General features: G+C 36.7%; 1 protein-coding gene across 7 annotated transcripts in view; it reads left to right on the top strand.

Moving 5' to 3' along the window:
• The window catches only part of AK9 (adenylate kinase 9), a 127,437-nt gene that overhangs the window by 77,815 nt on the left and 21,754 nt on the right, over positions 1-27,868 (top strand). For 6 of the 7 annotated variants that reach the window (XM_038554914.1, XM_038554912.1, XM_038554915.1 and 3 more), the window contains 8 exons: positions 3,845-4,057; positions 5,752-6,015; positions 6,960-7,084; positions 9,836-10,055; positions 14,253-14,318; positions 22,008-22,214; positions 22,569-22,787; positions 26,142-26,355. In XM_038554914.1, coding sequence (XP_038410842.1) covers positions 3,845-4,057; positions 5,752-6,015; positions 6,960-7,084; positions 9,836-10,055; positions 14,253-14,318; positions 22,008-22,214; positions 22,569-22,787; positions 26,142-26,355 — 1,528 coding nt within the window. The remainder of the gene's footprint in view (positions 1-3,844; positions 4,058-5,751; positions 6,016-6,959; positions 7,085-9,835; positions 10,056-14,252; positions 14,319-22,007; positions 22,215-22,568; positions 22,788-26,141; positions 26,356-27,868) is intronic. The other variant, XM_038554913.1, reaches the window with a different exon arrangement.

The raw sequence follows: 27,868 nt of genomic DNA, 5'->3' as shown, positions 1-27,868 counted from the left end.
TCCTAGAGACCCGGGATTGAGTCCCACGTCGGGCTCTCTGTGTGGTGCCTGCTTCTCCCACTGCCTGTGTCTCTGCCTTTCTCTCTGTTTCTATGAATAAATAAATAAAATCTTAAAAAAAAAAAAACAAATTACCACAAAGTTAGTGGCTTAAAACAACCAAGTTATCATTTAGTTCTCAAGGTCAGCTCTCTGAAATGAATCTCACAGGGCTAAAATCAATATTAGCTATGTTCCTTCTGCTAGAGGGAAACCTTTTCCTGTCTTTTCCAGCTTCTGGAGGCCTCCTGCATTCTTTGGTTTATGGCCTCTTCCTCCATCTTCAAAGCACATTACTTCAACCTTTGCTTTTCATCATCTCATCTCTTCTTCTGCCTTTGACCTTCTTGCTTCCCTCTTAAGGACCACCACCTGGATGAGCTTCCCATCTCAACATCCTTAATCACACACAAGGTAACCCACTCAGGTTCTGGGGATCTTTGGGAGGCCATTATTCTACCACAAGTTGTTACTCTCTTCTTAGGCTTATTTGCACATTTTGTTGGTGCCTGTGAACTCTTTCTAGTGTTTACTTGAATTTCTATTAATGTCCCTATTATTTTTCCACTCAGAGATTGGGTTCTGTCCATCTCTGTTGCAATGTTTTGTGATCTATTTGATCTGACTGATCCTGCAGTTGGCTAGGCTGCCTTACATGGGTGGTGGTTTTCTAGTCATTGCTGAGGCCTAAGACAAGCCTGATAAGTATATCTCATACTTGCCCAGATGCAGGGTTGGGGAGGACTCTTCCTACCCATACACCTCTTTCTTCGTCTTTTGTGAGCCAGAGAGACCACAAGAATTGCCCTGGTAGTTGCTGATATTACCATTCTCCAGGAAATCCAGAGATCTCTGTAAAAAATTCCTCCTGAGACTTGACATCTTAATACTCTGATCCCTCTGATGTTTGTCTCCAAGTGCTCATCTAGCCCATAGTGGTAAATAATGCCATATGGTTTCCTCCTCTCAGATGTTGATGGATTCTAGCTGCCTGCCCAGTAGTGTTTAATATTGAGATGGTGGTAGAGAAAAGAAGGAGGTGTCTTCAGATCACCATTTTCCCAGAATCCTTTGTTTTAAGATATCCCTAACCCCACCCTATTGCCTCTATACACATACCTCACTTTCTGTTTCTAAAATTTATTTAGGGATAATTCTAGATCCACCTATTATAAGGAAAAACTGGAGTCAACCAATGTAAGCCATTACAATTAACTTAGGACTCAAATGGATTGAGATATAAAAAGCAAGTCCTAATGAAAAAAAAGAGAAAATAGCATTCTGAGTATCAGTAAAAGTAGAATTCAAGGGAAAGTGCATTAAAACAACAAAGAAAGGATACTTTATGCTGTCAAAGATAAGCAAAACTGGGCATAGAAGTGATAAGGACATGTTTTCATCAATAGAGAAAAGAGCCCACTGTGAACTGAAATCTGATCTGCACAGAGGCAAGTGGAAGTTTTAAAGGGACAATTAGGGAACAGAGAGGACGACAAGCAGGAGCCCTGGAGATTCAGGGAAGTGAAAATCTACCAGTGTCCATTGATAGGTGAATGGATAAAGAAAAAGTGGTACATACACACACACACACACACACACACACACACACAGAGGAAAATCTTTCAGCCATAAAAAAGAATGAAATCTTGCCATTTGCAATGACATGATGGAGCTAAAGGATGTAATGCTAGTGAAATAAGTCAGAGAAAGATAAATAGCAAATGATTTCACTCATGGAACTTGAGAAGTAAAACAAATGAACAAAGAAAAAAGAGATGAACCAAAACAAAACAGACTCTTAAAAACAGAGAAAAAAGTGGTAGTTGACAGGTGGGAATTGGGTGGAGGAATGGGGGAAATAACTAAAGGAGATTAAGAGTGTACTTACCTTGATGAGCCCCGAGAAACATATAGAATTGTTGAATCATTATATTGTATACCTGAAACTAATATAACACTGTATGTTAATTATACTGGAAATTTAAATAAATAAATAATTTTTAAATACCTTAGTAAAAAAAATTAAAATAAAATAAAATTCTCATGAAACAAAATTATACTGACTTTCACAAAGGTCAGAACTTATACTTTCAGTTGTGTTTGAGTACATATGTTTTTACTGTGAGTTCAACAATGCTTTTAAACAAAATTGCATTTTATAATTTAATACATTATAAGAAGTCATAAAATAAGAACAAAGATTTTAGAATTCAACACAATTTTTAAGTGTCACATGACCTTATTTTAGATTTATTAGAAGTTGGATAAATTTTACATTTCAGCTTCAAAATAAAAAAATACATATATTGTTTTCTAGCCCTCCAAAAAAATCACATATAAATGCTTTGCAGTATGGAAGAAGTAGAAATTATAATTGTCAGATTTTAAAAAATGATACCCAATTATATTTGAATTTCAGGTAAAGAATAATTTTTATGTGTGGTACAAATTTTTACTAAAAATTATTTGTTATCTGAAATTCAAATATAACTGGAAGACACATTCATATTTTTTTAAGTCTGCCAACTACTTTAAGTGAATTTATTAGCAGGAAAAATTAAGCATTCAACTCAGAATCTGGGAAAAAAGCACAAGAAATAAACCCAATGAGTGCAGAAAGGAGATAAAGGCAAAAATTTAACAAAATAGGGAAAGAAGACAAAAATGAAAACAGTAGCCCTAATTTCAAAAAATGAAAAGTTGGTTCATTGGCAAGTGTAATCAAATAGACAAACTTCTAACAAGTCCAATTAGGTAAAAAGAAGCAGCCAATAACATTTGAAACAAAAATGGGCATATAATCAAATATTAAACACAGAGTGGTTTAAATTATAGGAACTTTATACTAAGTCAAGATAAAAGGGATTTTTAAAATATGAATTGCTAGTTTGCTTAGGAAGAACAATAAAAGCTGAACAAACAAGAATGATAGAAGGGAATTACAAATCATTTCTAATATACCTTTGTTGATTAGATAATTCCTGTGTTGCTTAAACCCTTCCATGTAATAGGGGCGCCTGGGTGCTCAGTTGGTTAAGCATTCGACTCTTGATTTTGGCTCAGGTCATGGTCTCAGGGTCGTGAGATTGACCCCTGTATTATGCCCAGAGCAGAATCTGCTTGGGAGTCTCTTTCTCCATCTCCCTCTGCCCCTCCTACTCACACTCTATAAATAAATAAATAAATAGATAGATAGATAGATAGATAGATAGATAGATAGATAGATAGATAAAAATCTTTTTAAAAACATCTTCCTCATGGTAGAAAAATAACAATACTTCCCAGCTCATTTTGGAGCATTTGCATAACTTTCATACAAAAATTGAACAAGAATGGTGCAAGAAAAGTATAGACCAGCCTCCTGTTTTCACCTTTTACAGAAAGTTGTTCATTATATCTTGTTTTGGGGGGAATAAAAGAGGCTTGTTGTAGAATAGTCTTGTAAAGTATTATCCCATGGGCGTTTTTAAAAATACTGTGTCCGTACCTAAATATATGTCTATTTTTACAGTCTGTTGGTAGGATATACTTTGAAAAAGGGTCTGGAAGGGTACACATAAAATTGTTGAGTGTTTTAAAGAGATTACTGTTATAGATTAGATATTATTCAGGATGTGAGCTTATAGGGAAACAAGAAACTGATAATTAATTAAATTTGCCTAAGAACTGGCCTTTTGTGGACTGTTTAAAGGCATCTTGTTATGGATTAAATATTATTCAAGAAGCATTATTTTTTTAATTCCATCTTTTGGTCTTACATCAAAATACTTTTAACCCTGTTCTCCAAACTTAACAATATTTGTAGAATGAAGACAGAATTAAAGAGAAGAAAAGGCACTTGGGAGATACAAAGCACTTTTGTCCAGTGGTTCTCAAAGAAAACTTCATCCTACAACCAGGCAGTCCAGACGAAGCAGCTAAATATCGAGAAAAGATCTACTATTTTTCAAGTCCTGAGGCTAAAGAAAAGTTTCTAGAGCATCCTGAGGAGTACGTGGCTCATAAAGAACCATTAAAGGTGAAAACAGTATTCTTATCCAATCCTAATAATTGCTCCTGGATGCTTTTTCAAGGACTGACCGCCAACCTTCATCATTTTACTTAATAAATAGTAAAGTCCCCAGTCTGATAAAACAATATGGTGTAATTATCTAAGTTTCAAGAACTATTTTTTGGAATATAACATAAAATAATTCTCTTCTTTAATTTCTGCAGTAATCAAACCAACGTGTTGTGTCAAACCAACACCTAATATTTGTCTTTTTAGCTAAAGGAAAAAGACACAGCTAGATTTATTGCTTGCTACATGAAAAGCCACCTGTGCTGGTTGGTCTCTCTAGAGACTCCAGAGCAGTCTGCTGATCTTAAGACAGGATTTTGGGGATGAATGGGATTCAGGGATTGGTGGACTTTTCGTGGGTTGACACGAAAAGTCCACCATTTATTAGAAGTGTGGTTACTCAGATGAGATCACTATTCACCTGATTCACACTCAGAGGTATGATCATAGGGACAAGTCTGTGCCTGACTGGTCCTCTCTCAGGAGCAAGGGCTGATACTGATTCATTGGCTTGAAAAGGAGTCTTATTATACAACTAGAGAACAATCCATGTTTCCCCAAGTTTGTGGAGTTTCAGTGTGGAATGATGCAAAAGTTCTGGAAATGGATAGTGGTGACGGTTACACAAAATTGTGTGTATACTTAATGCCACTGAACTGTATAAAAATAGTTAAAATGAATATATTTTAAACCACTGGATTATATACTAAAAATGGGTGGATTTTGTGGTATTTAAGTGTGCCATCTCAATAAATAAATATTTGAATTAAACTGAAAAAAATGTTTTAAATGGTAAATTTTATGTTATGTATTTTACTATCATCATAAAAAACACATCCATTTGAAAAATAAAGCACATGCATCATTGCATCAACTTTAGACAAGAACCTTCATTTTTTTATTTTGCTTTCTCACCCTCTTCCACATGGATGTATATTCTCTCCAGTGTATATAATATTTTATAATCTGTTTTTTCACTCAACATTGTATCAGTGGAAGTTTATATATTTCTACATAGATGTCATGATACTTCATCATTTTGATGTACCATTTTAACATCTAATTGACGTTTTTCATAGCATTTTCATAGTGCGGTTTTTCATTGTGGATATGAAATAATATTTAGGAGGTCTTCGGGCATGTCATTTTTTGTTTCTCTTGAGTTTTTTTATTAGTATAATTTCCTAGCTTGGGATTACAAAATCAAAATGTACAAGTCACAATACATTGTCACTTATACTTTCAAAAACATCAATGCCTTCTCTCCTTTATTTTTTTCGAAGAAGTAAGCTCCACGCCTAACATGGGGCTTGAACTCATAACCCTGAGATCAAGAGTTGCATGCTCTACTGACTGAGCCAGCCAGTGCCCCTAATTCCAATGCCTTCTTAAACAGAACATATAGAACACAATTTAAACTCTCCTGAATAATTTGGGCTATTTTTGTGAACTTCAATTTTTATATGGTGTCCAGGAGGATTACTGAAATATGTGTATGGTTGTGCCCTCTGACACTATTGGTGTTGTGAAGTGATAATTCAGTCTTGCGGGGAGAGGCAATGACTAACCCTTATGTTTTCTAAATTACTCAAAACTTTCTTTTCTTCCCTCTCCTCCTGCCCTATCTCTCCCCAATCTACCTCCTGTGGCAGGCTCCTCCAGTAAGAATATGCCTTCTGGGCCCCCATGGCTCTGGCAAAACCACCTGTGGAAGGCAGTTAGCAGAAAAATGGGGCATTTTTCACATTCAGTTTGAAGAATACCTTCAAGAAAAAATAATGCTCAAAACCGAAAAGAGAATTGGAACTGAATTTGAAGAAGATTCTGATGAAGAACGGTTTGCAAAACAAGAACTTGAAGAACTTGCAATTCAGGCCAATGTCAAGATTGAAGAAGAAAATACAAGGAAGCCAGTAGTAATATTAATACTGTCTTTGCAGATAATTATGCTTACTGGTGTTACTTTTGGGAAGTAGAATATAAGCAGTATAAAACTCTATAAAGTTTCTCAGAAGAAGAAAAAAATTAACCACCCCACGTGTTAAATACATATCTTACTGCTCATCTAGAATACAAAATGCTAAATTTTACATGACTCCAGTAAAAATCTGAAAAGCTTTCCCTGACAAAACTGTTGTGTAGCATTTATTTGGGACTATGGTATTTGATATGTCTGACCTAGACTATAAGGTTTTGCTTTATTGTGTTCTCTGTTTTCTATCAAATATCATAAAAATCTACCCCAGCAACAGCAGAGATCTCAAAATATTCTAATGATGCATGTAAGAAATTTTATATATATCTTAAATGGTTTCTTTCTGGGGTTGTAAAGAGAAAATTCTTAATTCTAACTCACCTTTTAACCATTTCTGATAGAGGTAGACCCTTTTCTTCTCAAATTATCCCCTGTAGATGGGCCCAGCTATGGATTGTATCCCAGATGACTGGCTGGCTGGCCCATCCTTCAATCAGGATCTGAGCTGAATAACTATAAGATAAATGACAAAAATTAGTTAAACCTTATGGGAGTGTGAGATAGACTGAATAATATCTTAGCACAAAGTGATGAGACAGTTATCCTGAGGCCATGTTTGAAAATCATTCATACTAATCACTAGTAACTCCTTTTAGCTATAATATATAATTTAATATTTTAAACCATATTAAATGTTGATTTTTTAAAAAGAGTTCAAGTTTTAAAGTGTTAACAAGCAGTATTTTATTTATTTTATTTTTTTTTAACAAGCAGCATTTTAAAAATGACCTAAGAAGTAAAGGTCTCGCCCTAATCAACTATGTATAGAGTATTATTTATTAATACAGAGTTTTAAATTTTTTCTCGTCTCCTGATTTTTTTTAGCTTCAAGAAGTACAATTTACAGAAGAAGAAGAAGCAATCAGATTAAATCTAATGGAAAATGAGCCATTGCCTCCCGAAATTCTTGAAACAATTCTTTCTGAATGGTGGCTTACAGAACCAATACGGTATCTTATTTTATATAGGGTTATATAATTGTTGACTTTTATTTGCTTTATTCTGAAAAGTTAAACACATAATCCAGCCTAAATTTTAAGATTTTTTTCTTTTACTCTCTTGTAAACTAGCGATTCTACACATTAAAAACGTTTGAGGAATGAATTTTAAAATACTGATGCTAGGGGCCCCTTCCCCAAAACAACAATCAAAATTTTTAGAAGTGTAAAGTTGAGATCTAGGCAGTGGTATTTTTGAGACCTCCCCAGGTGATTCTACTGTGTAGTCATGGTTGAGCACCCATATTCTAAACCCATGTATGCTAATGATGAACTGGACTCTTTTCCTTGGAGCCTTTCAATAATTACAGTTAAGACCACTTAGTAACTGTCCAGTGTTATCCCTTTCTTAAAAATCAGGAAGAAGCATGACTTTAGAAAGGACATATATCAGAATCTCCATACCATCAGGGTTTAAAACTTCACTGCAATTTCCTAACTAGAATGATACTATAGTACCAATAATAACAGACACTTAGATGAAACTGTATTTTATTCACATTGGTTATAGGTCATCGACTTTGATTTTAATTTCCTGTTGCCCTAATTAGTTCATTAGTTGTGGTAAACGTAGGCAGGTCAACTGCAACAATGTAGTCATGGGGGGGGTGCATCTTGGTGGCTCAGTGGGTTAAGCATCCAACTCTTGATTTTGGCTCAGGTCATGATCTTGATGTCATGGGATTCAGCCCCACATTGGGCTTTGCACTTGGCGTGGAGTTTGCTTGTCCCTCTCCCTCTGCCACTCCCTGCCTTCTCAAATAAATAAGTAAATCTTTAAAAAACAAAACAACAACAAAAAACCAATGTAGTCATGGGTTATTCTTCATTAATTTAGCTCTTGACCTCACACTATACATTAAATTTTTTTATTTTTATTTTTTTTAAAGATTTTATTTATTTATTCATGAGAGAGAGAGAGAGAGAGGCAGAGACACAGGCAGAGGGAGAAGCAGGCTCCATGCAGGGAGCCCGATGTGGGACTCAATCCCAGGGTCCAGGATCATGCCCTGGGCCAAAGGCAGGTGCGCTAAACCGCTGAGCCACTTAGAGATCCCCTACATTAAAATTTTTTTAAAAAATCATATGAATTGAGGAATTAAAAATAAAAAAGTGAAATTGTAAAAAGTCTAAATAAAATAGCTATTATGCGACCATCAAAATATATTAAAATGAAGAACTTGTAATAGCATGAGCAATGTTATTATATAACATTAAGTTTAAAAAGATACAAAGGTATTTATAGTATAATAGCAAGATGGAATAAATAGAGGAATAAATTGGAAAGAAACAAAACAAAATGACAGTAATCTCTAGGATATGAGATTGTGGATAATCTTGCCATTTTTCATGCTTTTCTCTATTTTCCAATCTTTCTGTAGTGGGATTTGTTGCTTTTCTAATCAGGGGAAAAATCAACATATATTTGAAGGGCTATTGCATGAGTCCTGGAGAGATATAATAAGCGCCTGAACTAAGATGTAATGGTAGAAATGGAAATATGGGTACAGAAGAGGACAGGCCAGGGCTTAGCTCTCATATGTGAGAAGCAAGAGGGGGCTGGAGGAGCAGTCCAAGTATCTCTGAAGTTTGGTACCTGAATACCAGTGAGTCAGAGGCAAGAGCAGTGTGGAAGGGTAACAATGAGTATGATTTTTGACAGTATGATACGTATACAATTCCTGAAGGGCACTTCAATGAAGGAACTAAGAAACCTTTTGAAAATTCTGAATTGAAACTCAGAAGTTGGGTATAGAGGTAGAGCTTGACAAAGAAGTGACAGCTGGAACAGTAGAGATGAAATTGTTCCTCACGGAAGAGACATTGGTGAAGGCATCCTTAAGGAAAAAGGCATACATCTTAGAGCCAAAATATAAAAATCTGCCCACTTACTAAGACAGGAAACATTTTTAAATGTCAGATAAGGACTCAAACTGTCAAATGTTCATAGAAGTCCTGTGAAGAAGACAGCATATATTTAAATATAAATACCTAAAAGAAGTCAAATTTTAGGTAAACGGGATAAATTCTCATTCAAAAGGAGATCAATATCGACTCTTTCAAGTAAACAAAACCAAGTTCTTAAAGCCTGGTTGTTTAATAATGAAAATATAGCCATGTTCCAGTTATTTTTCTGATCCTTATCATTTCCTCTTACCTAGACAAGTTTTCTAATTCTATTTGAACATAATCATCTAACATATATGGGCCAGGTTGCCTACATTAGTAATTGTCATTGATCATAAGGGGATCCAGGAAAGAGGGTAAAAACTGTCTCATGAAAGGAAGCATCACGAGAAGAAAAACTGCACAAAGGTGGAACCCCACTAATGGCAGGCTAGCCAAACCTACCTTTACATAAGGGTGATACAGTCATTAGGCTGGGCATGCCTCCCAAGCAGAGAACTTATTTTCTCTTACTTTTTCACCAAATATTTAAGACTATTTACAATATAAGAGAACTTATCTATATTATGAACAGAAGTATAAAATATTATTTTAATCTAATTCAATACATTTGGGAGAAGACATACCATGCTTACCCAAGTAGAAATATTAAATGAAATAAAAGATACTACAGTAAACTTCTAAAACTATTCATTGCACATCTTATATAAAGTTGTGATTTATTAATTTTTTAATTTTAAATCAATATTTATAAGGCAATATTTTAAGTGAATAAATTATGAAATTTCCACCAAGTTCCACAGGTTTTATATTAGATGGTTTCCCACGATATCCTGAGGAGGCCCTGTTTCTGGGGGAACATGGATTTTTCCCAGATGTTGCTGTTTTTATACAAGTTGATGATCAAGATATTTCTGATCGACTCCTTCCTTCTCAAATGGAAAAATGGAAACAGAAACAAAAGAAGAAATTAGAAAGGAAAAAACTCATCAAAGAAATGAAGGCTAAAATCAAGGTATGTAAAAATATGGGAGTAAATTTAGTCAACATCTGTTCAAGTTATAAAATGGTCTTTCACAGTCAATATGAAAACACTTTTTATCAAATATTAACACTATTTTTAATTAAATAGTTAAAAATTATTTGAGACCCATGTGATTTGCAATATGTTAATACTTTTCTCTACAACACGTCTTTAAAATTAAAGATAGTGGCAGCACAAACATATCCTATACCAGACACAGGAGAGAAGTAGAAGGAGAAGCAACATAAAGAATTAAAATTTTTTAAAAAAAGAATTAAAATTTTGATGGCTTTTTCACTAGTTCTTGGAGTGATGCTACCATCCAACATGGCCATGTTAGCCTACAATGAAACAGATCCATATATCAATATAGGATATTTTTTCTAAAACTGAAATCTGGGGAGTATTACATAAAATGCTCAAAAGTGTCATAGGGAATCCAGCCATTCTGCTTCTAGGAACTCATCTAACAGAAATGAAAATGGATCCCCATAAAAATGTATATATGAATGTCCATAACAGCATTATTCATAACAGCCAAAAAGTGAAAAACATCCAATATCCATCAACTGATGAATAGATAAACAAAATGTGGTAGCTAGGGTACAACTGCATTCCCACCGAAGATGGTGAGATAATAGCCTCCTGAATTCATCTCCTCCCACAGACAAACTGAATCCATGGCTATACATGAAGCAGCTCCTTCTGAAAGAAATCCAGAAACTACCTAAGTGACTTGTACACATTGGGCAAAGGAAAAATACCCATATTGCCCAGATCAAAACAGTTGCTACCTGAGACTCCAGCTTCCAGTCAGCCTATGCAGTGTGTGATCCTCCCCTTTGAGACACTGACAGGTTGTGGCACACCTTCAACTATTGGGAGCCACGGAGAACAAAGCAAGTAGCTTGGGCAATCACAAAGACTTGAGAGATAGCCAAGAACTCAGTCCAGGCTGATTGATAAGATTCATCTCCTACGCAGGGCCACTCTGTGAGACTAAGAGATGTGGCTTCTTAACCTAATGTGCAGAAAACACAGAGTCAAAGAAAATGAAGAAAGAAATATTCTTCAAACAAAAACTCCAGAAGTAGACTTCACTGAAACAAAGATAAGTGATTTACCTGATAAAGGGTTCAAAATAATGTTCATAAGATGCTCACAGGGTCCGGAGAACAATGCATGAACCAAGTAAGAATTTCAAGAGAGTGATTGAAAAAATATATGAAAGTACCAAATGGAAATCACAGAGCTGGAGAATACAGTAACGGAACTGAAAAATTCAATACAGAGGTTCAATAGCAGACTAGACACATAGATCAATGGAACAGAACAGGTAGCCCAGAAATAACCCCATGCCCAAATTATCAATTAATTTACAAGCAAAAATCCAAAGATACATGATGGAAGACAGTTTCTTTAGTAAATCCTGGGAAAACTGGACAGCTACATACAAAAAAATGAAACTGGACCCCTATCCTATACTATACACAAAAAGCAACTCAAAATGGATTAAGGATTTGAATATAAGACCTGAAACCAATAAACTTCTAAAAGAAAACATAGGGGGTAAGCTCCTTGACATTGTCTTGGCAGTTATTTATTTATTTTTGGACTTGACACCGAAAGCAAAAGTCAACAAATGGCAACTAATCAAACTAAAAGGCTTTCGCACAACAAGGAAGCCATCAAGGGCAAGAGAAAATGTTTACAAGTCATATCTGATTTGCATCTGATTAGGGGTTAAAATCCACAAAATATGAAGAACTTACATAGCTTAATGGCAAAAAAAAAAAAAAACCCACACAATCTGATTTAAAAATAGATTAAAAATCTGAAAAAAATTCAGAGGCTGTGAATAGACATTTTTCCAAAGAAGACATACAGATGGTCAATAGGTACATGAAAAAGTGCTCGGTATCAATAATCATCAGGGAAATGCAAATCAAAAGTACAATGAGAGGGATGCCTGGGCAGTTCAGGGGTTGAGAATCTACCTTCAGCTCAGGGCATGATTCTGGGGTCCTGGGATCAAGTCCCACGTCAGATTCCCTGCGTGGAGCCTTCTTCTCCCTCTGCCTGTGTCTCTGCCTCTCTCTTTCTCTCTCTCTCTCTCTCATGAATAAATAAATAAAATCTTAAAAAAAAAGTACAATGAGATATTACCTTACTCTTATTAGAATGGCTGTCATCAAAAGACAAGAGATAACAAATGTTGGCTGGACTGTAGAGAAAAGGAAATCCCTGGCACTGTTGGTGGGAGTGTAAACTGGTACAACCACTGGGGAAAATAGCTTGGAAGTTTCTCAAAGATTTTAAAATACAACTATTTTATGATCCAGAAGTCCTACGTCTGAGTGTATATCCAAAGGAAATGAAAACAGGAGATGGAAGAAAGATCAGCACTCTCGTGTTCCTTGCTGCAGCCTTTATACGATAGCCAAAATATGGAAGCAGTCTAAATGTCTGTCAATGGATGAATGGATAAAAAAGATGCTGTATTTACAATGGGGTATTATTCAGCCATGAGAAAGAAGGAAACCCTGCCACTTGCCAACATGGGTGGAACTTGAGGGTATTATGCAAAATGAAATTAGCCAGACAGAGAAAGACAAATAGTACATGGTATCATTTACATGTGGAATGTAAAAAAAATTCAAACTCATGGAAACAGAGAGTAGAAAAGTGGTTGCCAGGGGCTGAGGGGTGGGGGAAATAGGGAGAAGTTGGTAACAGGTACAAACTTTCAGCTATAAAATGAATAAGAGCTGAGGAGCTAATGTATAACATGGTGACTATAGTTGGTAACATCGAATTGTGTAGTCAAAATTTGCCAAGAGACTAGAACTTAAATGTTGTCACACACACACAAAAAAAAAGGGCAAATATTGAGGTGATGGATGTGTTCATTAAATGGGAAGAGTCCTTTTAAAATGTATACCTATATCAAATCATCACAATATACACTTTAAATATCTTACAGTTTGGGGCATCTGGGTGGTTCAGTCGGTTAAGCATCTGCCTTCACCTCAGGTCTTGATCCCAAGGTCCTGGAACTGAGCCCCACGTCAGGCTTCCTGCTCAGCGGGGAGCCTGCTTCTCCCTCTCCCTTTGCCTGCTGCTCCCCCTGCTATGTGCTCCCTCTCTCTCTCTCTCTGTCAAATAAATAAAAATAAAATCTTTAAAAAATCAATAAATATCTTACAATTGTATAAAGCTGGATGAATGAATGAATAGATGTGTGGAATATCCATATAATGGATACTAGTCAGTATTAAAAAAGAACAAACTTTAGATAACACACTACAACATGGATGAAAATCATAATGCTTAGTGAAAGAAGCCAGGTCAAAAAAAAATCGTCCATACCATATGATTCATTCCATGTGTAAGACATGTCTTAAAAAGGCAAATCTCTAGATCTAGACAAGGTTAAAAAGAATGAGGCTTTCAGATCTGGAACTAGGAAGACGAAGATGGGACATGAAAGCAGTGTGAAGTAACATGAAGGGCTTCCACGCTGAAGAGAGCTTGTGGTTGGTCCACGTGTCCACAGGGAAGGAACAACCTTGGCAGGAGGAAGGTATGGGGAGATGTATTTTGTTATTAGTAAATTTCACAAAACAAAACAAAACAAAAAAACCCCACCGAGATCAAAGGCATTGAGCTATTTGTCAGTAAATCAACTAATCAATTAGTTCCAACTCTCAGAGATACTGACTTAAATGGTGTAATACATTATTAGGCTGTATTTTATTAGCGTGATAAAAGATTATCAAACATTTTCAACACATTGCTTCCAAGTACTTCCCTATTTCTCCAGGTACGTAATCTACCTCTTTACCAAAGCAAACAAATAAATAATAAATTCCAAATGGTAGTCTAAAGTTTGTAGAAAGAATGTCTGTTCCCAGGTGCTGTTTATGGCTCTGGAGGGAAATACCTCATCAGAAGCTCCAGAGGTTCAAGGACGTAGTAGGATAATGACCACCATCCCATGGTTTTCTGGAAAGTTTACCATTCTTCCGTCCAAATGTTATTCCCACTTTGGGTATATATTATATATATTCTTTCCAAAGTGGGAATAACATTTGGACGGAAGAATGGTATATATATATATATACCAATACACAAAAAGTAATTGTATCATTATCCATTAAAAGTTCTAAATGTCTCTTTCTTTAACAGGATGATATGATTTCTAAAAGAAGGGCTGAACTTATAGCAGAGAGAGAAAAAAAACAGAAAGGGGAGGTAAGTAAATAATAAAAGGGTTGCTTTTTTTTTAAAGGCAGACTATCCATAGTATAATATTTCTATATTATATATGTTTTTATATATCAATAGTATAAAATCAAAAGATGCTTAGAAAAAGTCTTGAAGTCCACAGAGTTCATGTTTGAGTAGTAAGATTGTATATCACTTTTATCTTTAGTTTTTTTGTTACCCCAAAGTTGTCTGCAGTGACCTTTTATTATTTTTATTATCAGAAAAATGAACCTTTTTAAAGGAAAGAAAACCACCAGAGGGGTTTAAAATAATCAAATTCAAAATATAATGCGAAGGTAAACTATGCTTCTTTTTTGCATTTTCATTTTTGCCTTTCACACTTGCAGCCCATGCCACAGGGAGATAGGCTGGGAGCCTGGGGTTGGGGTCTAGACACGGAGTCTATGCCTCTGCGCTGGGCCTAAAACATAGATTATGTTGAGATAAAGAATGGAACGAGGCAGAGCCTGTGAACCCTCAGACTTCTATATTCTGCCGGATACTCGGTGCAGCTCCTTTTCTCCATCTGCTGATTTTTCAAAAAGATAAACCCTGAGGCTGGTGGATTCTGTTTTGTTTGGAGAGGAGCTGTGCCCGAAATGACCTAGCTGACCGCAGTGCTACTGCCCCGCTTACTGGGTACAGAATTGAAGAGGGGTGTGTGCTAGACACGCTAGTTCTGCAGTCACCTGAGGCTCCTGTCTATATGGGCAGCTTACAGGTCGTCCCTGTAACCAAGGCCAACAGTAAGGTGGTTCCCAGCTCCTGCCATTTCCTCCTGGCATAAAGCACCCTGTACCCTCTTTTCAAGACTGACTCTTCCAGGATCTGATTTCCATCTGTATATGAAGGTTCGACCCCACAAGGGGAAGGAGAAGAGAGGAATCACAGGAGATAGGACTTGCCACACATGGAACCGTGTATCCCCCTCGTATGGACATGCTGGTCCTAAGTACAGGGACCGCTGATACCAAGCACCCCAACCGTAACAGGGGGTCAAAACATTGCAGAATAGGGGCGGGAACAATTGTTTCCTTGTCCAAAGTATCTACAACCAAAAGTAGGCCTAAAACCATTAGCCTGAGAAAGTTGTGGCACCGTCTAAGGACCAAGTACCCTCCTCTCCATTATTGGCCCGAATCTGCACTCATCCAGCCAGCCAGTCAGCCGGTCTGTCAGCAAACCTTAATCTGACCTCTCACTGCATGCCTGATGCTACTCAGACACTGGAGGATCAGCCATGAACAGAACTGTCAGAAGCTTCTGGCCTCATTCTACTGTTCATTCCCTGAACAAACATGTTCCGAAATTCTACTCTGTTCAAGGAGTCATACTGAGGTTTAGGATTTTTTAAAAAGTAATAATAAAATAAAACCCCATGTCCTAACCTGAGCTCAAGCATAGTTAACTACCTCCAGCCCTTGGGAATCCCTAGTGGTCCCCTTAAGAATCACCCCACTTGTCTCAGCAACATATTACCAAAACACTCCAGATTTTGGGGTTCTTGCTGACTTTGTTCACTGCCAGCTCCCCAGTATGCAACATAGTGCTGACACATAGTAGGCACTCAACAGTTGTTTTGCTGCTGTTGTATAACCTTGAGCAAGTTTCTTAATTTCTCTAAACCTAGGTGTTTTTCATTGTAAGGTAGAAAAAAAGTTAATAATACCTAGTTTCCTGAACTAGGAAAGTTTCCTGAACTTTAATTTTTCTTCTTTGCTATTGTTTACTTAAATCTGCTTTTTCTTAAGGAGTTACTTTTTTTCATTTTATTTATTTGAGAGAGAATGAGGGAGAGAGCTAGAGAGAGCACAAGTAGGGTAAGGGGCAGAGGGAGAGGCAGGCTCCCCACTGAGCAGGGAGCCTGATGCAGGGCTCGATCCCAAGACCCTGGGATCATGACCTGAGCCAAAGGCAGACACTTAACCTACTGAGCCACCCAGGTGCTCCAAGAGAGTCAATTTTCAGGATAAATTTTAAATGTTCTTAATTTATCATTTTTTCTATTTGTTAACATTAGACTAGTGGGATTTCTTACTATTTTTCATTCAAAAATTCAATATTCTATCCTTATAAATCAAGTGGGTTTTTGTAAACTGTTAGCTCTCCTGAGACTTACTCTTACAAAACTGGCTGTGTATCCCACGCAATTAATTTATACAAACTGACTTTGGGAAGATAATTCCTGAGATTTTTGATGAATCAAAGATGAAAATTGTGTATTGATTTTTTTTAACTCCTTTGATGAGAATTTTACATGTCTTACTATTGACTCAAAGGAAGACTAAACCAAATGCAGCGTCTCAAGGGTCACACAGTGTGGTTGCCGTAATCAGTTAATGTGATACCCTGACTCGAATCCATGCTGACTCTACACAGACCTACAATGGAAAGCAAGCAATGGAGCTTGCTTTCATGAACAGAACCGGAGCCTTCTCATCATTTGCCTTTTGTAAGGCATGTGCAGCTCCGTGACTCACCTTTTCACAGCTAATTGGAGAACCACATGCAAATAAAGCCCTTCCCAGGTTTGCCTTCTCCTCCTTAACAAAAACCGTTGCCCGTCCTATCTGAATTTTTTGCAGCAGGTAACAGATTTTTAATGTCAGAAATTACTTCTGTCTCATGGGGACTGCCTGCTTTAATTTTGTAGGAAAATGTCGCCATCTGGTGGAACTTCAGGCTCCCAGTGTGACTAAAGAATATTCTAAATACAATCACTTAGTAGAGAGATTTTGTTTGCATACTTTCCAACTCCACCGAGGCCTTGCATCTACTCCTGGTCCTTACTCCAGAATCTTGGCTCTCTTCCTCTTCCCCGGCTCCTTCTCTGGTGCCTCAATCTCTTGAGCTGTAGATAGCCACAGATAGGAGAAAGCCATAAAGAGCCAGGACAAGGAGCCAGAGCCGCAAGTCAGCAGAACTGGGAGGGACTACACCCAGGTGAATAGTTCATAGAGATAAATACCTTCAGTACTAAGGGGAAGCCAAAGTCAGGGTCCAAATGATGTTGAAACAAGGCTCAGGACCAAGCACCAGGCCAAGACCATCCTTGAGGCCTTCCAGGGACGAGACAGAGCGTATGGGTCCAAAGGTCTATGTGCAGAGAGCTCTTTGGGATGGATCAGAAAGCAAAGGTGTGTCTGAAGGATAGAGGTTGGGGATTGAGGGTTTTTTTAAAGTTTTTATTTAAATTCGAGTTAGTTAATATACAGTGTATTATTAGTTTTACATGTACGATATTGTGATTGAACACTTCCATGCATCACCTGGTGCTCCTCACAAGCGCGCAAGTCTATACTTCTCTTCTCTCCATTTCTTCCTATCTCCTTTCCTTCCTAGTTGTAAGAATTCTGAGTGTAATCTCCATCACCCTCCTAACATAAACTTTTTAAAAAAGATTTTATTTATTTATTCATGAAAGACACACACACACAGAGAAGCAGAGACACAGGCAGAGGGAGAAGCAGGCTCCATGCTGGGAGCCCGACGTGGGACTCAATCCCGAGTCTCCAGGATCATGACCTGAACCAAAGACAGACACTCAGCCACTGAGCCACCCAGGTGCCCCCTGGCATAAACTTCTACTCAGTTGTAGCCTTGCCCCTACCTTTCTACCTTTCCCTACTCATAGAAATTTATGAGAGAGCTTATCCCAAATCTAGTCCTATTTCTCAGAGACCATGAATTTTATTTGTTTTCTGTTTGTCCTCTTTATTTTCTCTTTTCCTCTCCCAGCCATCTCTGGGATTGTTTGAATCCCATTTTATTTATCTATTGACTTTTTAGTTATACCTCTATGTATTATTTTGTAATGGTTGCTCCCTATTACATATACATCCTTAGTTTTTCCCGCTCTACTTAGAGTCAATATATTCCATGTAATACTGTAGAAACCTGTGACTGTAGAAGTCCATTTACACCCACCTCCACCCTTTATGCTCTACTTGTCATTTGTTTTACAACCAAATATATTATAAACTCCATAAGAAAAAAATTGTAAAAATTGTAGTTTTTGCTTTAAACAGTCATATGTATTTTAAATATATTAAGAGGAAAATAAGTCCTTTACATTTATACATTTATACATTTCTGTTGCTCTTCATTCATTCTTCATTCATTCCTGTGGTGTGATGGAAACCAGAGGGATGAGAATAATGTGGTCATTTGAGTTATTTTCCTGTTACTTGACTGTTTTCATGATTTTATCTGTAACTTTGCTTTTCAATAGTTTGATTATGATATGCCTACATGTCATTTTCTTCATATTTATCTAGTTTGGGATTCACTAAACTTCTTCAATCTGTAAATTTATGTGTTTCACTAACTTAGGGGAACTTTGGACATTATTTCTTCAAATGTTTCTTCTGTCCTATTTGCTCTCTGTCTCCTTCTGAAAATCAATTTCACATAGGTTATCATTCACTGTTGTTCCAGGGGACCTTGGGGCTGTTGATTTTTTCAGTCTTTTCTCTCTTCTTTAAGTTAGATCATTTATTGTGATCTATCTTCAAATTCACTGATTCTTCCCTCTTTCATCTCCAGTCTATTAACCCCATCTGATAACTTTTAAAATTTCAAATACTGTAGTTTTTAGTTCCAAAATTTCCATTTGGTTTGTTTTTATATTTTTTAGTCCCTCCTGAGATTTCCTATCTTTTCATTTATTGTGAGTGTATTTTTCTTTTCCTCATTGGTCATAGAGATAACAACTGCTTTAAAGTTCTTGTTTGGGGGCACTGGGGTGGCTCAGGCAGTTAAGTGTCCGCCTTCAGCTCAGGTCATGATCCTGGGGTCCTGGGATTCAGCCCCCCATGGGGCTCCCTACTCAGAGGAGAGTCTGCTTCTTTCTTTGTCTCTCCCTCTGCCTCTCACCCTGCTTGTGCTCGCAGTCTCTCTCTCTCAAATAAATAAATGAAATCTTAAAAAAAAAAAAAAGAAACAAAGAAAACATTTTTAAAATGCAGGAATGGCTAAATAAGAATAAAAAGATGTATGTTTTTATATGGAAAGAAATTTAAATGCATTGCTAGATTATATTTTTAAAAAGCAAGTTGTACAATATAGAATGATCCCATTTATGTGTAAAATATAATTTTGTATGTGCAGGAGTATGAAGGGTGTAAACATCTAAAGGATCTTAACCAAGTTGTTAACCAAAATTATTTCTAGGAAGGAAAATGGAGATAGAGATAGAGAGTGTGAAAGGAAATATTTTTACCCTATATAATGTTATATAATTTTATCCTTTTAGCAAAAATGAATTTATTTTTTTTCATTTTTTTTAAAAAAGACTTTATTTATTTATTTTAGAGAGAGAGTGAGGGGAGGGAGAGGAAGAGAATCTCCAGCAGACCCCATGCTGAATACAGCACCTGAATCAGGGCTCTATCCCACAACCCAGAGGTCATCACCTGAGCTGAAATCAAGAGTTAGGCACCCAACCATTTAAGCCAACCAGACACTCCAAAATGAATCTATTTTTAAACTTACATAGTTTTTTTTTTAATTAACAAACAAGTTGGAAGAACTATTAAGTAGAGCCAAAAAGAGGTGAGTACAAGTTCATCTAGAACTGAGATGTCCCTGGTTTGCAGTGTGTATTCATCCCACCATACTTCCAATGATCCTTAGAAAATCAAATCTCAGGATTTGATTTGATTTGATTTGATTTTTTTGCCAAAGGGAAAGGAAAAGGAAAAAGTAGCAAGAGAACCAAATGGTTTCAAAATTCACGCAAACAAACAGAACTGAAAACCACCGCCCCATAGCCAAACTCCTTTCAGAGAGAAAGGAGCCTCCACACAGAGCAGGAAGCGACCTAATCCCCTCATCTTCCTCCCTGCACCTGCAAGGCCAAATCCCAGCTCAAGGTTCTCTTTAAAGGAACCAGAGTCTAATCAGTAGAAAGATGAGGAAACAGGGGTTAAGCAGGAGATTGCAAGCAAGAGATAATGAAAGCGCAAATAGTGGGGCAGTTCGGAAAAGGAGAGAGTCTAGGGCATTGTTTAGGATTACAGTCCTTGGAAACTGGATGTACAAAGATGGAAGGAAAGGAGTTAGGAAAAGTTCTGGTTTCCAACCTAAAGTTAGTGCTCCAACTGATACAAGGAATACTTCAGGGGGAAAAGAGTGTCACAGCAGTGTAGGAGGATAAATGTTAAAGCCTGTACAGCACCACCTAGTACCGATATCCTGCCATGGTCTTTAATAATCATTTATGTATTATTTTTCTTTCTTCAGATGGGCTATAAACCCCTGAAGGGATAGACTGTTCTGTTAATACAGTGCTTTATGCAAAGTGACAAGTAATAGCTATCGTGACACAATAATAGCTGTCATTTCATGCTTACCACTTGCTGACTTTTCTAAATAAGGACTTTGCATGTATTAAGTAATTTAATTCTACCGTCATCCCTGTGAGATAGGTACTTTTATTATTCCTATTTCACAGATGAGGAAACTGATCTTGTCCAAGCTAAAACAGCTAGTGATTTATTCTCCTTGAGTTCCACTAAATATTGTTACTGAAGACTACCAAAAAGATGTAACATTCACGGATGGGGCTAGAGAGTATTAGCTAAGTGAAATAGTCAGTCTGAGAAGGGCAAATACCAAATGATCTGACTCATATGTGAAGTTCAAGAAGCAAAACAAATTAGCAAAGGGAAAAAAGAGAGAGAGAAATCAAGAAACAGACTCCTCTTCGCGACTTCCATGGTGGAAGTCTACCAACCTGCAGTGGATGGTCCTGTGAAACTGCTCCAGCTTCCAGATCAAGAGGAACAAGCAGACATACAGTGCCCAGCCCAATAACCAACCTGAAGGCTCACAACTCCTCGCACCAAATGGGCAGACTCACCACAAGGCTGTGGGTGTGGAGCCAGCCGCCCACCACAGAGATGTAGTGGTGGTCATGAAGCAGAGATCTAACCAGTGAAAACTTGCCACCTCCAACATGTGAACTACCATGAACAAGAATGTGTGGGCCCTCAGCAGCATCAGGCGCATAATCCACAAGAACCAAATATGGCCCAGATCTGCACATGGCTGCTATTTGCAGAGCCAGTGGCATCCTGAGCACCAGGAGCCTGTGATGGTGAAGAGGGAGATGGCACTCCAGTAAGAACTCCTGAGCCCCCCACCCCCAAAGCAATGGAGATATCAACCACATGGGGAGGTGGATGGAAGAAGAAGAAGAAACAGACCCTTAATTACAAAGAACAAACTGATGGTTACCAGAGGGGAGGTGGATGTGGGAATGGGTTAATCAAATGATGGGGATTAAGAAGTGCACTTGTTGTGATGAGCACCAGGTGATGTATGGAATTATTGAATCACTATATTGTACACCTGAAACTAACATAACATATGTCAACTAACTGGAATTAAAAGAAAAATTCTACATAAACAAGTGTAACTTTCTGGCAACCATAGGCATAAATAGGATTTAATATCTTGCTTATGTATTTACTTCGGGATCAGTATGGTGTCAGAATCTTAAAGGAATGAAATTTCTGGATGCCAGATACTTAAAATTGTACTGTGTACTCAATGAACGTTGCCATACCAGCCAATCTTCAGCTACATAAAATACTCCAAATGATTAGTTAGCAGAGTGGTTTGTTGCATATTTTATATATATATAGTGAAAGAGAATATTTTCTTCCTTAGATTAGTAGAGAAGATGAAGACTTTAGTGAAGAAGAGCCTGAAGAAGATGAAGATGATATTGACAACATCCTTGAAGATGAATTTCCAAAAGATGAGGAAGTGATGAGCGAGGAAGATGAAGAACAGGAAATTGATGCACTTGAACGCCTGAGAGGTGAACTGGGAGAAAAATTTGAAGCAGATATGAATAATTTACAAGTAATACAGGTTATTACTTTTCCTTCATTTTCCATAATTCAAAATGTAACATTTGAGAATGAAACAAATGCAACTTGGTTTATGCCTTGGTTCCTTTTTAATGTTTCAAAAGAAATGTGTATTTTAGGGCTATCTTCCCTTTTGCTGGCACCACCTGCATTGTTTCATGAAAACAAGTGAATAAATCAAGGGCAACATGGAAGCCACATGGAGTCAAAAGTTTTAGCTGCCAATATGCAGCCACTCAGAAGCTGAAAAACATTTGTTCTTTTGACTGAAGTAGTCAGTTACCAGCAATGTCTATGTACTGTGACCAGATTTCGTTCCATTAAAAATATTAGGTTTTATTTTTTTTTTCATCAGGATGAACTTGAGAAGCTTTTGATACCAGTAATTCTGATTAATGGAGCTCGGAAAATCCACATTGTGCAATATAGTATGCATTTGAAACTGAAGCCACTGGTGGAGAATCGTGAGAGTATTTTTGAAAAATGTTATCCAATAGCATCACACCTTGCCCAGAAAATGCTTAGCTACACCTATAAGTATATAAGTGCATTTGGCTACTGGGACCCTGTGAAGGTAATGTCAGCAAATGCATCTAAAGACTATGTATGTTCTTTCTTTTATTTTTAAAATATGTCTAAGAAGACAGAGGATAATTTCAAAAATTATAAGCATTGTACAGTACTCTTAAAAACATGATTGTTTTCTTTCTCAAGTATGAACAGTAATCAAGGGATTCATTTCTTTCGTCTACTTCTATAGAGATAACACAATTCCAACTTGGTTTTAACTTTGTAGCTGAAGATGGGTAGCTGAAGATAGCTCTAAAGAGCCAACCTCAAAAAATAATAAATAAATAAATAAATAAATAAATATAAAGCGCCAACCTCTGGTAATAATTTGCCACTTAATTTTAGGCAAGTCATTTAATGGAACTAGGGTCTCAGACCCTGTACTAAGATCTAGTTCTGTACTAAGAGCCTGCCTGGTTCCTTACCTTTAAGATGAAAGAATAATCCCACCAAGGCCACTGTGATCAAATCTGAGAGTATAAAGTCCTCTGGAAAGTGTGAGACACAATATAAAATGTGACATCAGCGTTCATAATAAGCATTTCTAAGTACCATATTTTTATGCAGTGTGGACAGATTTAATCCAGTTGGAATTCATATTATGCTGAGTGAAGTAAGCCAGTCAGAGAAGGACAAACATTATATGTTCTCATTCATTTGGGGAATATAAATAATAGTGAAAAGTAATCTCAAATGTGGGATGATTTTCAACAAATCTCAACCAAGAACATGCCAACCTCTGTTCTAGTCCTGGGAATAGAGTATTGGACAAAATAGACAAGGTTTCTTTTGTCTTAAAGTTTATATTCTAGTTGGATTGGGGAGACAGGATAAGCAATAAATAAGTAAACATACAAATATCTTGAGATGATATTAAGTTCTATAAAAACAATTTAAAAATGTCAAGCAATAGCGACTTGTTCGCTTGACCTGTGTACTTTCTTATTTCCATCAGTGACATTGCACAGTGGAGAAGATCATGGCCTCTGGAGCCAGATTTTCTGAGTTCAAAACCACTACTTATTAGATGAGTGACCTTGAACAAATTACTTAACCTCTCCGAGTCATTCTATTTGCATAATGGGAATAAGAATAGTCCCTATCTTACAATATTGTTACAATGATTAAATGAGTTAATTACTGTAAAGTGCTTACAACAGTGTTTGGCTTTTTCTAAGTTCTCAACAAAAGTTATTGTTGTTATTAATATATATTACTGTTATTGGTCACAGAGAAAAAGTATTTTTGGAGGATGGGATCCAAAATGGAGCCATGTGCATTTACTGGAAACCTCCTTCCTGGTTGATATTGACACAATCAATTTCAGTTCTACTTAATTGTGCCATCTTCTTTATCTTAGCTGTAGAATGTCAAGAGAAACCTTTTCAAATATCATGCTGGAGGATAGAGACCTATGACAGTGCCCTCCATAGAAAATTGGATAGAGTTAAACGTGTATTAGAATCACCTAGAAAGCTTTTGAAAGATAGTCCTGCCCTTCTCTCTGAGATGAGCAAGAAAGGGGAAGAAGTAGACAAAGTCAGAACCCTATTTAGGGAGAAACGGCTCGTGTCCAAACATAATTAGGATTATACAAAAATGCCTTGTGGAGAAAGGAGTTCATGGTCATAGGAGGGGTTTAAGCATAAAAGTAATCATTTTTTCAGGGCTGTTTGGGAATCTTTCTGGGCGCATGACAGTTTGATATTTCTTATTTGATGACACCATGGGTATTCTGGCCTATAGAAGAGAAAGGATACATGCTAGGGATTTTGAGCAATAGCAGAAACTACTGCAAGGACTCTCACTTAATTTGGTAATTTAAAATGGAATCATTAGACTTTCAGCTTTTTTTACTACCAAATATAATATATATAGCAGACATTCCCACATCACCCCTGAGTTTCTTCTTATACCCAGCATTTACTCCAGCCCAAAAATGATGACATTGACAATACCATTGACCTGTGACAACTGTCTTGGGGTAGCTCTGGGTAAGGAGTGATACAGAACCATACTGCTTCATACCTATGGGCTGATACTTGGCCATCTGATGCTCTAAAAAAAAGATATCCAGACCTAACATCAATTAATTGCCCAGTTTTCATCCTGAACTAATGCAAATAGGTGGAAACATTCCTCCCACTCCATTCCTCTACCTATACGTTAAGCAGCCTTTCAGGTATTTTTCCCTTTTGTTGCTGCTCTTGATGTTTATGTGAGTGGGATTTTGCCTATAGAAAATGTGGATGAAAAGACTGTGGGATTTGTCCTACCAGTATGCCCCCAAAGATAACCCAGGATCCTGCCTGTATTAACCTCCTCGGGTGCCATGACAAAGTACTACAGACTTGGTGGCTCAAATGACAGAAATGTATTTTCTCACAGTTCTAGAGGCTGGAAATCCAAGATCAAAGTGCCAGCAGGGACAGTTTCTGGTGAGACCTTCCTTCCTGGCTTACAGATTTTCACCTTCTCACTATGTCCACATATGACCTTTCCTCTGAGCTTATGCAACTCCTGGTGTCTCTTCCTCTTCATATAAGGACATGCAGATAGGGCCCCACTCTTATGACCTCAACGTTAATTACCTCCTTAAAGACCCTACCTCCAGTCAATCGGAGAAGGACAAACAGTGTATGTTCTCATTCATTTGGGGAATATAAACAATAGTGAAAGGAAATATAAGGGAAGGGAGAAGAAATGTGTGGGAAATATCAGAAAGGGAGACAGAACATAAAGACTCCTAACTCTGGGAAACGAACTAGGGGTGGTGGAAGGGGAGGAGGGCGGGGTGTGGGGGGGAATGGGTGACGGGCACTGAGGGGGGCACTTGACGGGATGAGCACTGGGTGTTATTCTGTATGTTGGTAAATTGAACACCAATAAAAAAAATAAATTTATTTAAAAATAAATAAATAAATAAAAATTAAAAAAAAAAAAGACCCTACCTCCAAATACAGTCACTTTGGGAATTGAGGCTTCAACCTATGAATTGAGGGGAACACATTTCCATCCATAATACCACCTGTTTGTGAGGATAAATTGGCCCATGGATATATGCAAATAACTTTACACTTCTTGGCAAAAACATACACTAAATACATTATATAGGAAGTAGGAGAACTATAATTGTCATAAACTGAAAGCTATTTAATTAAGATTTCATCAATTGCATGTGGGTATAAAATACTTTGTTCTTTCTACACACTTTTTCATAATAATATTTGGCTATAATTATTTTTCTTATATTTTGTAAGAGATTTTCTTATTTTACAAATTTGTTTAAATGGATTTGGGGGAAATGCTCTATAACTTAAAGTTAATTCATGAATTCAATGGTGTATATATATTGCAGCTAAGTGAAGGAGAGACAATCAAACCAATTGAAACTTCAGAGAATCCATTCTATGCTGTAATCCATCGCCAGTATATTTATTTTTTATCTAGTAAGGAAACTAAAGAAAAATTTATGAAGAACCCAATCAAATATATCCGCCAACCCAAACCTAAGCCTACTGTGCCCATTCGGATTGCAATTCTGGGGCCTCCAAAATCTGGAAAAACTACAGGTAAGAGTGTGTTTGCCTTCATTGTTTTTTTTTTTTTTTAATTCCAGAATAGTTAGTATACAATATTATATTCATTTCAGGTGTATGATATAGTGATTCAACAAGTCCATATATTACTCAGTGCTCATCAAGATAAGTGTACTCTTCATCTCCATCACTTATTTCACTTGCCTCCACACCAGCCTTTCCTCTGGGAACCATCTGTTCTCTATAGTTAAGAGTCTGTTTTTGGTTTATCTATTTTTTTTGTTTGTTTGTTTCTTACGTTCCACATATGAGTGAAATCATGTAGTATTTGTCTTAGCATTGTACTCTGCAGATCCATCCATGTTGTTGCAAATGGCAACATGTTCCTTTTTATGGATGAGTAATACTCCACTGTGTGTATAAGTACACAAATATCACCTGTTTTTTATCCATTCATCCATCAATGGACACTTTTTTGATTCCATACCTTGGCTATTGTAAATAATGCTGCAGTAAACATAGGGGTGCATGTATCTTTTCAGATTGGTGTTTTTGTTTTCTTTGGGTAAATACCAAGCAGTGGAATTATTGAATTATGTAGTATTTCTATTTTTAAGTTCTTAAGGAACCTCCATACTGTTTTCCACAGTGGCTGTACCAATTTACATTCTCACTAATAGGGTACTAGGGTTCCCTTTTCTCCTTGCAACATTTGTTGTTTCTTGTCTTGTGATACTAGCCATTCTGACTGGTATGAAGTGATATCTCACTGTGATTTTGATTTGCATTTCCCTGATAATTCCCTGATTGATGTTATGCATCTTTTCATGTGTCTATTGACTATCTGTATGTCTTCTTTGGAAAAATGTCTATTCAGGTCTTCTGCCCATTTTTTAAGTGAATTATTTGGGAGGTTTTTGATATTATTAGGTGAGTTCTAGTAATTATTAGTTGAGTTCTTTACATATTTTGGAAATTAACCCCTTAATGGATATATCTGGTTCAATAGGTTGCCTTTGTGTTTTGTTAATGGTTTTCTTCACTTTTCAAATGTTTTGGTTTGATGTAGTCTGAAAAGTTTATTTTTTGCTTTTGTTTCCCTTGCCAAAGGAAATATGTCCAGAAGAATATTTCTATGGCCAAAGTCCAAGAGATTACTTATATTTTCTTTCAGAAGTTTTATGGTTTTAGATCTTTTTTTTTATGGTTTCAGATCTTACATTTAGGTCTTTAATCCATTTTGAGTTTAGTTTTGTGTATAGTGTAAGTAATACAGTTTTATTCTTTTGCATGTAGCTGTCCAGGTTTCACAACACTATTTATTGAAGAGACTGGCTTTTCACCATTGTGTATTCTTGCCTCCTTTGTCATAAATTAATTGACTGTATACATGCAAGTTTATTTTTGAGCTCTCTACTCTGTTCTATTGATCTATATGTCTGTTTTTGTATCAATACCGTATTGTTTTGATTTCTTATTTCTTTGTTGAAAAAGAAGTGAATTTTAATAAGATATCAAATTATAAAAGCTTTATTATTATTAGAAC

Source organism: Canis lupus, chromosome 12 (genome assembly GCF_011100685.1).
Source record: "Canis lupus familiaris isolate Mischka breed German Shepherd chromosome 12, alternate assembly UU_Cfam_GSD_1.0, whole genome shotgun sequence".
Lineage (NCBI taxonomy): Eukaryota > Metazoa > Chordata > Mammalia > Carnivora > Canidae > Canis > Canis lupus.
Note: the sequence above shows the minus strand (reverse complement) of the source record. Positions and strands in the feature narration are given on the sequence as shown.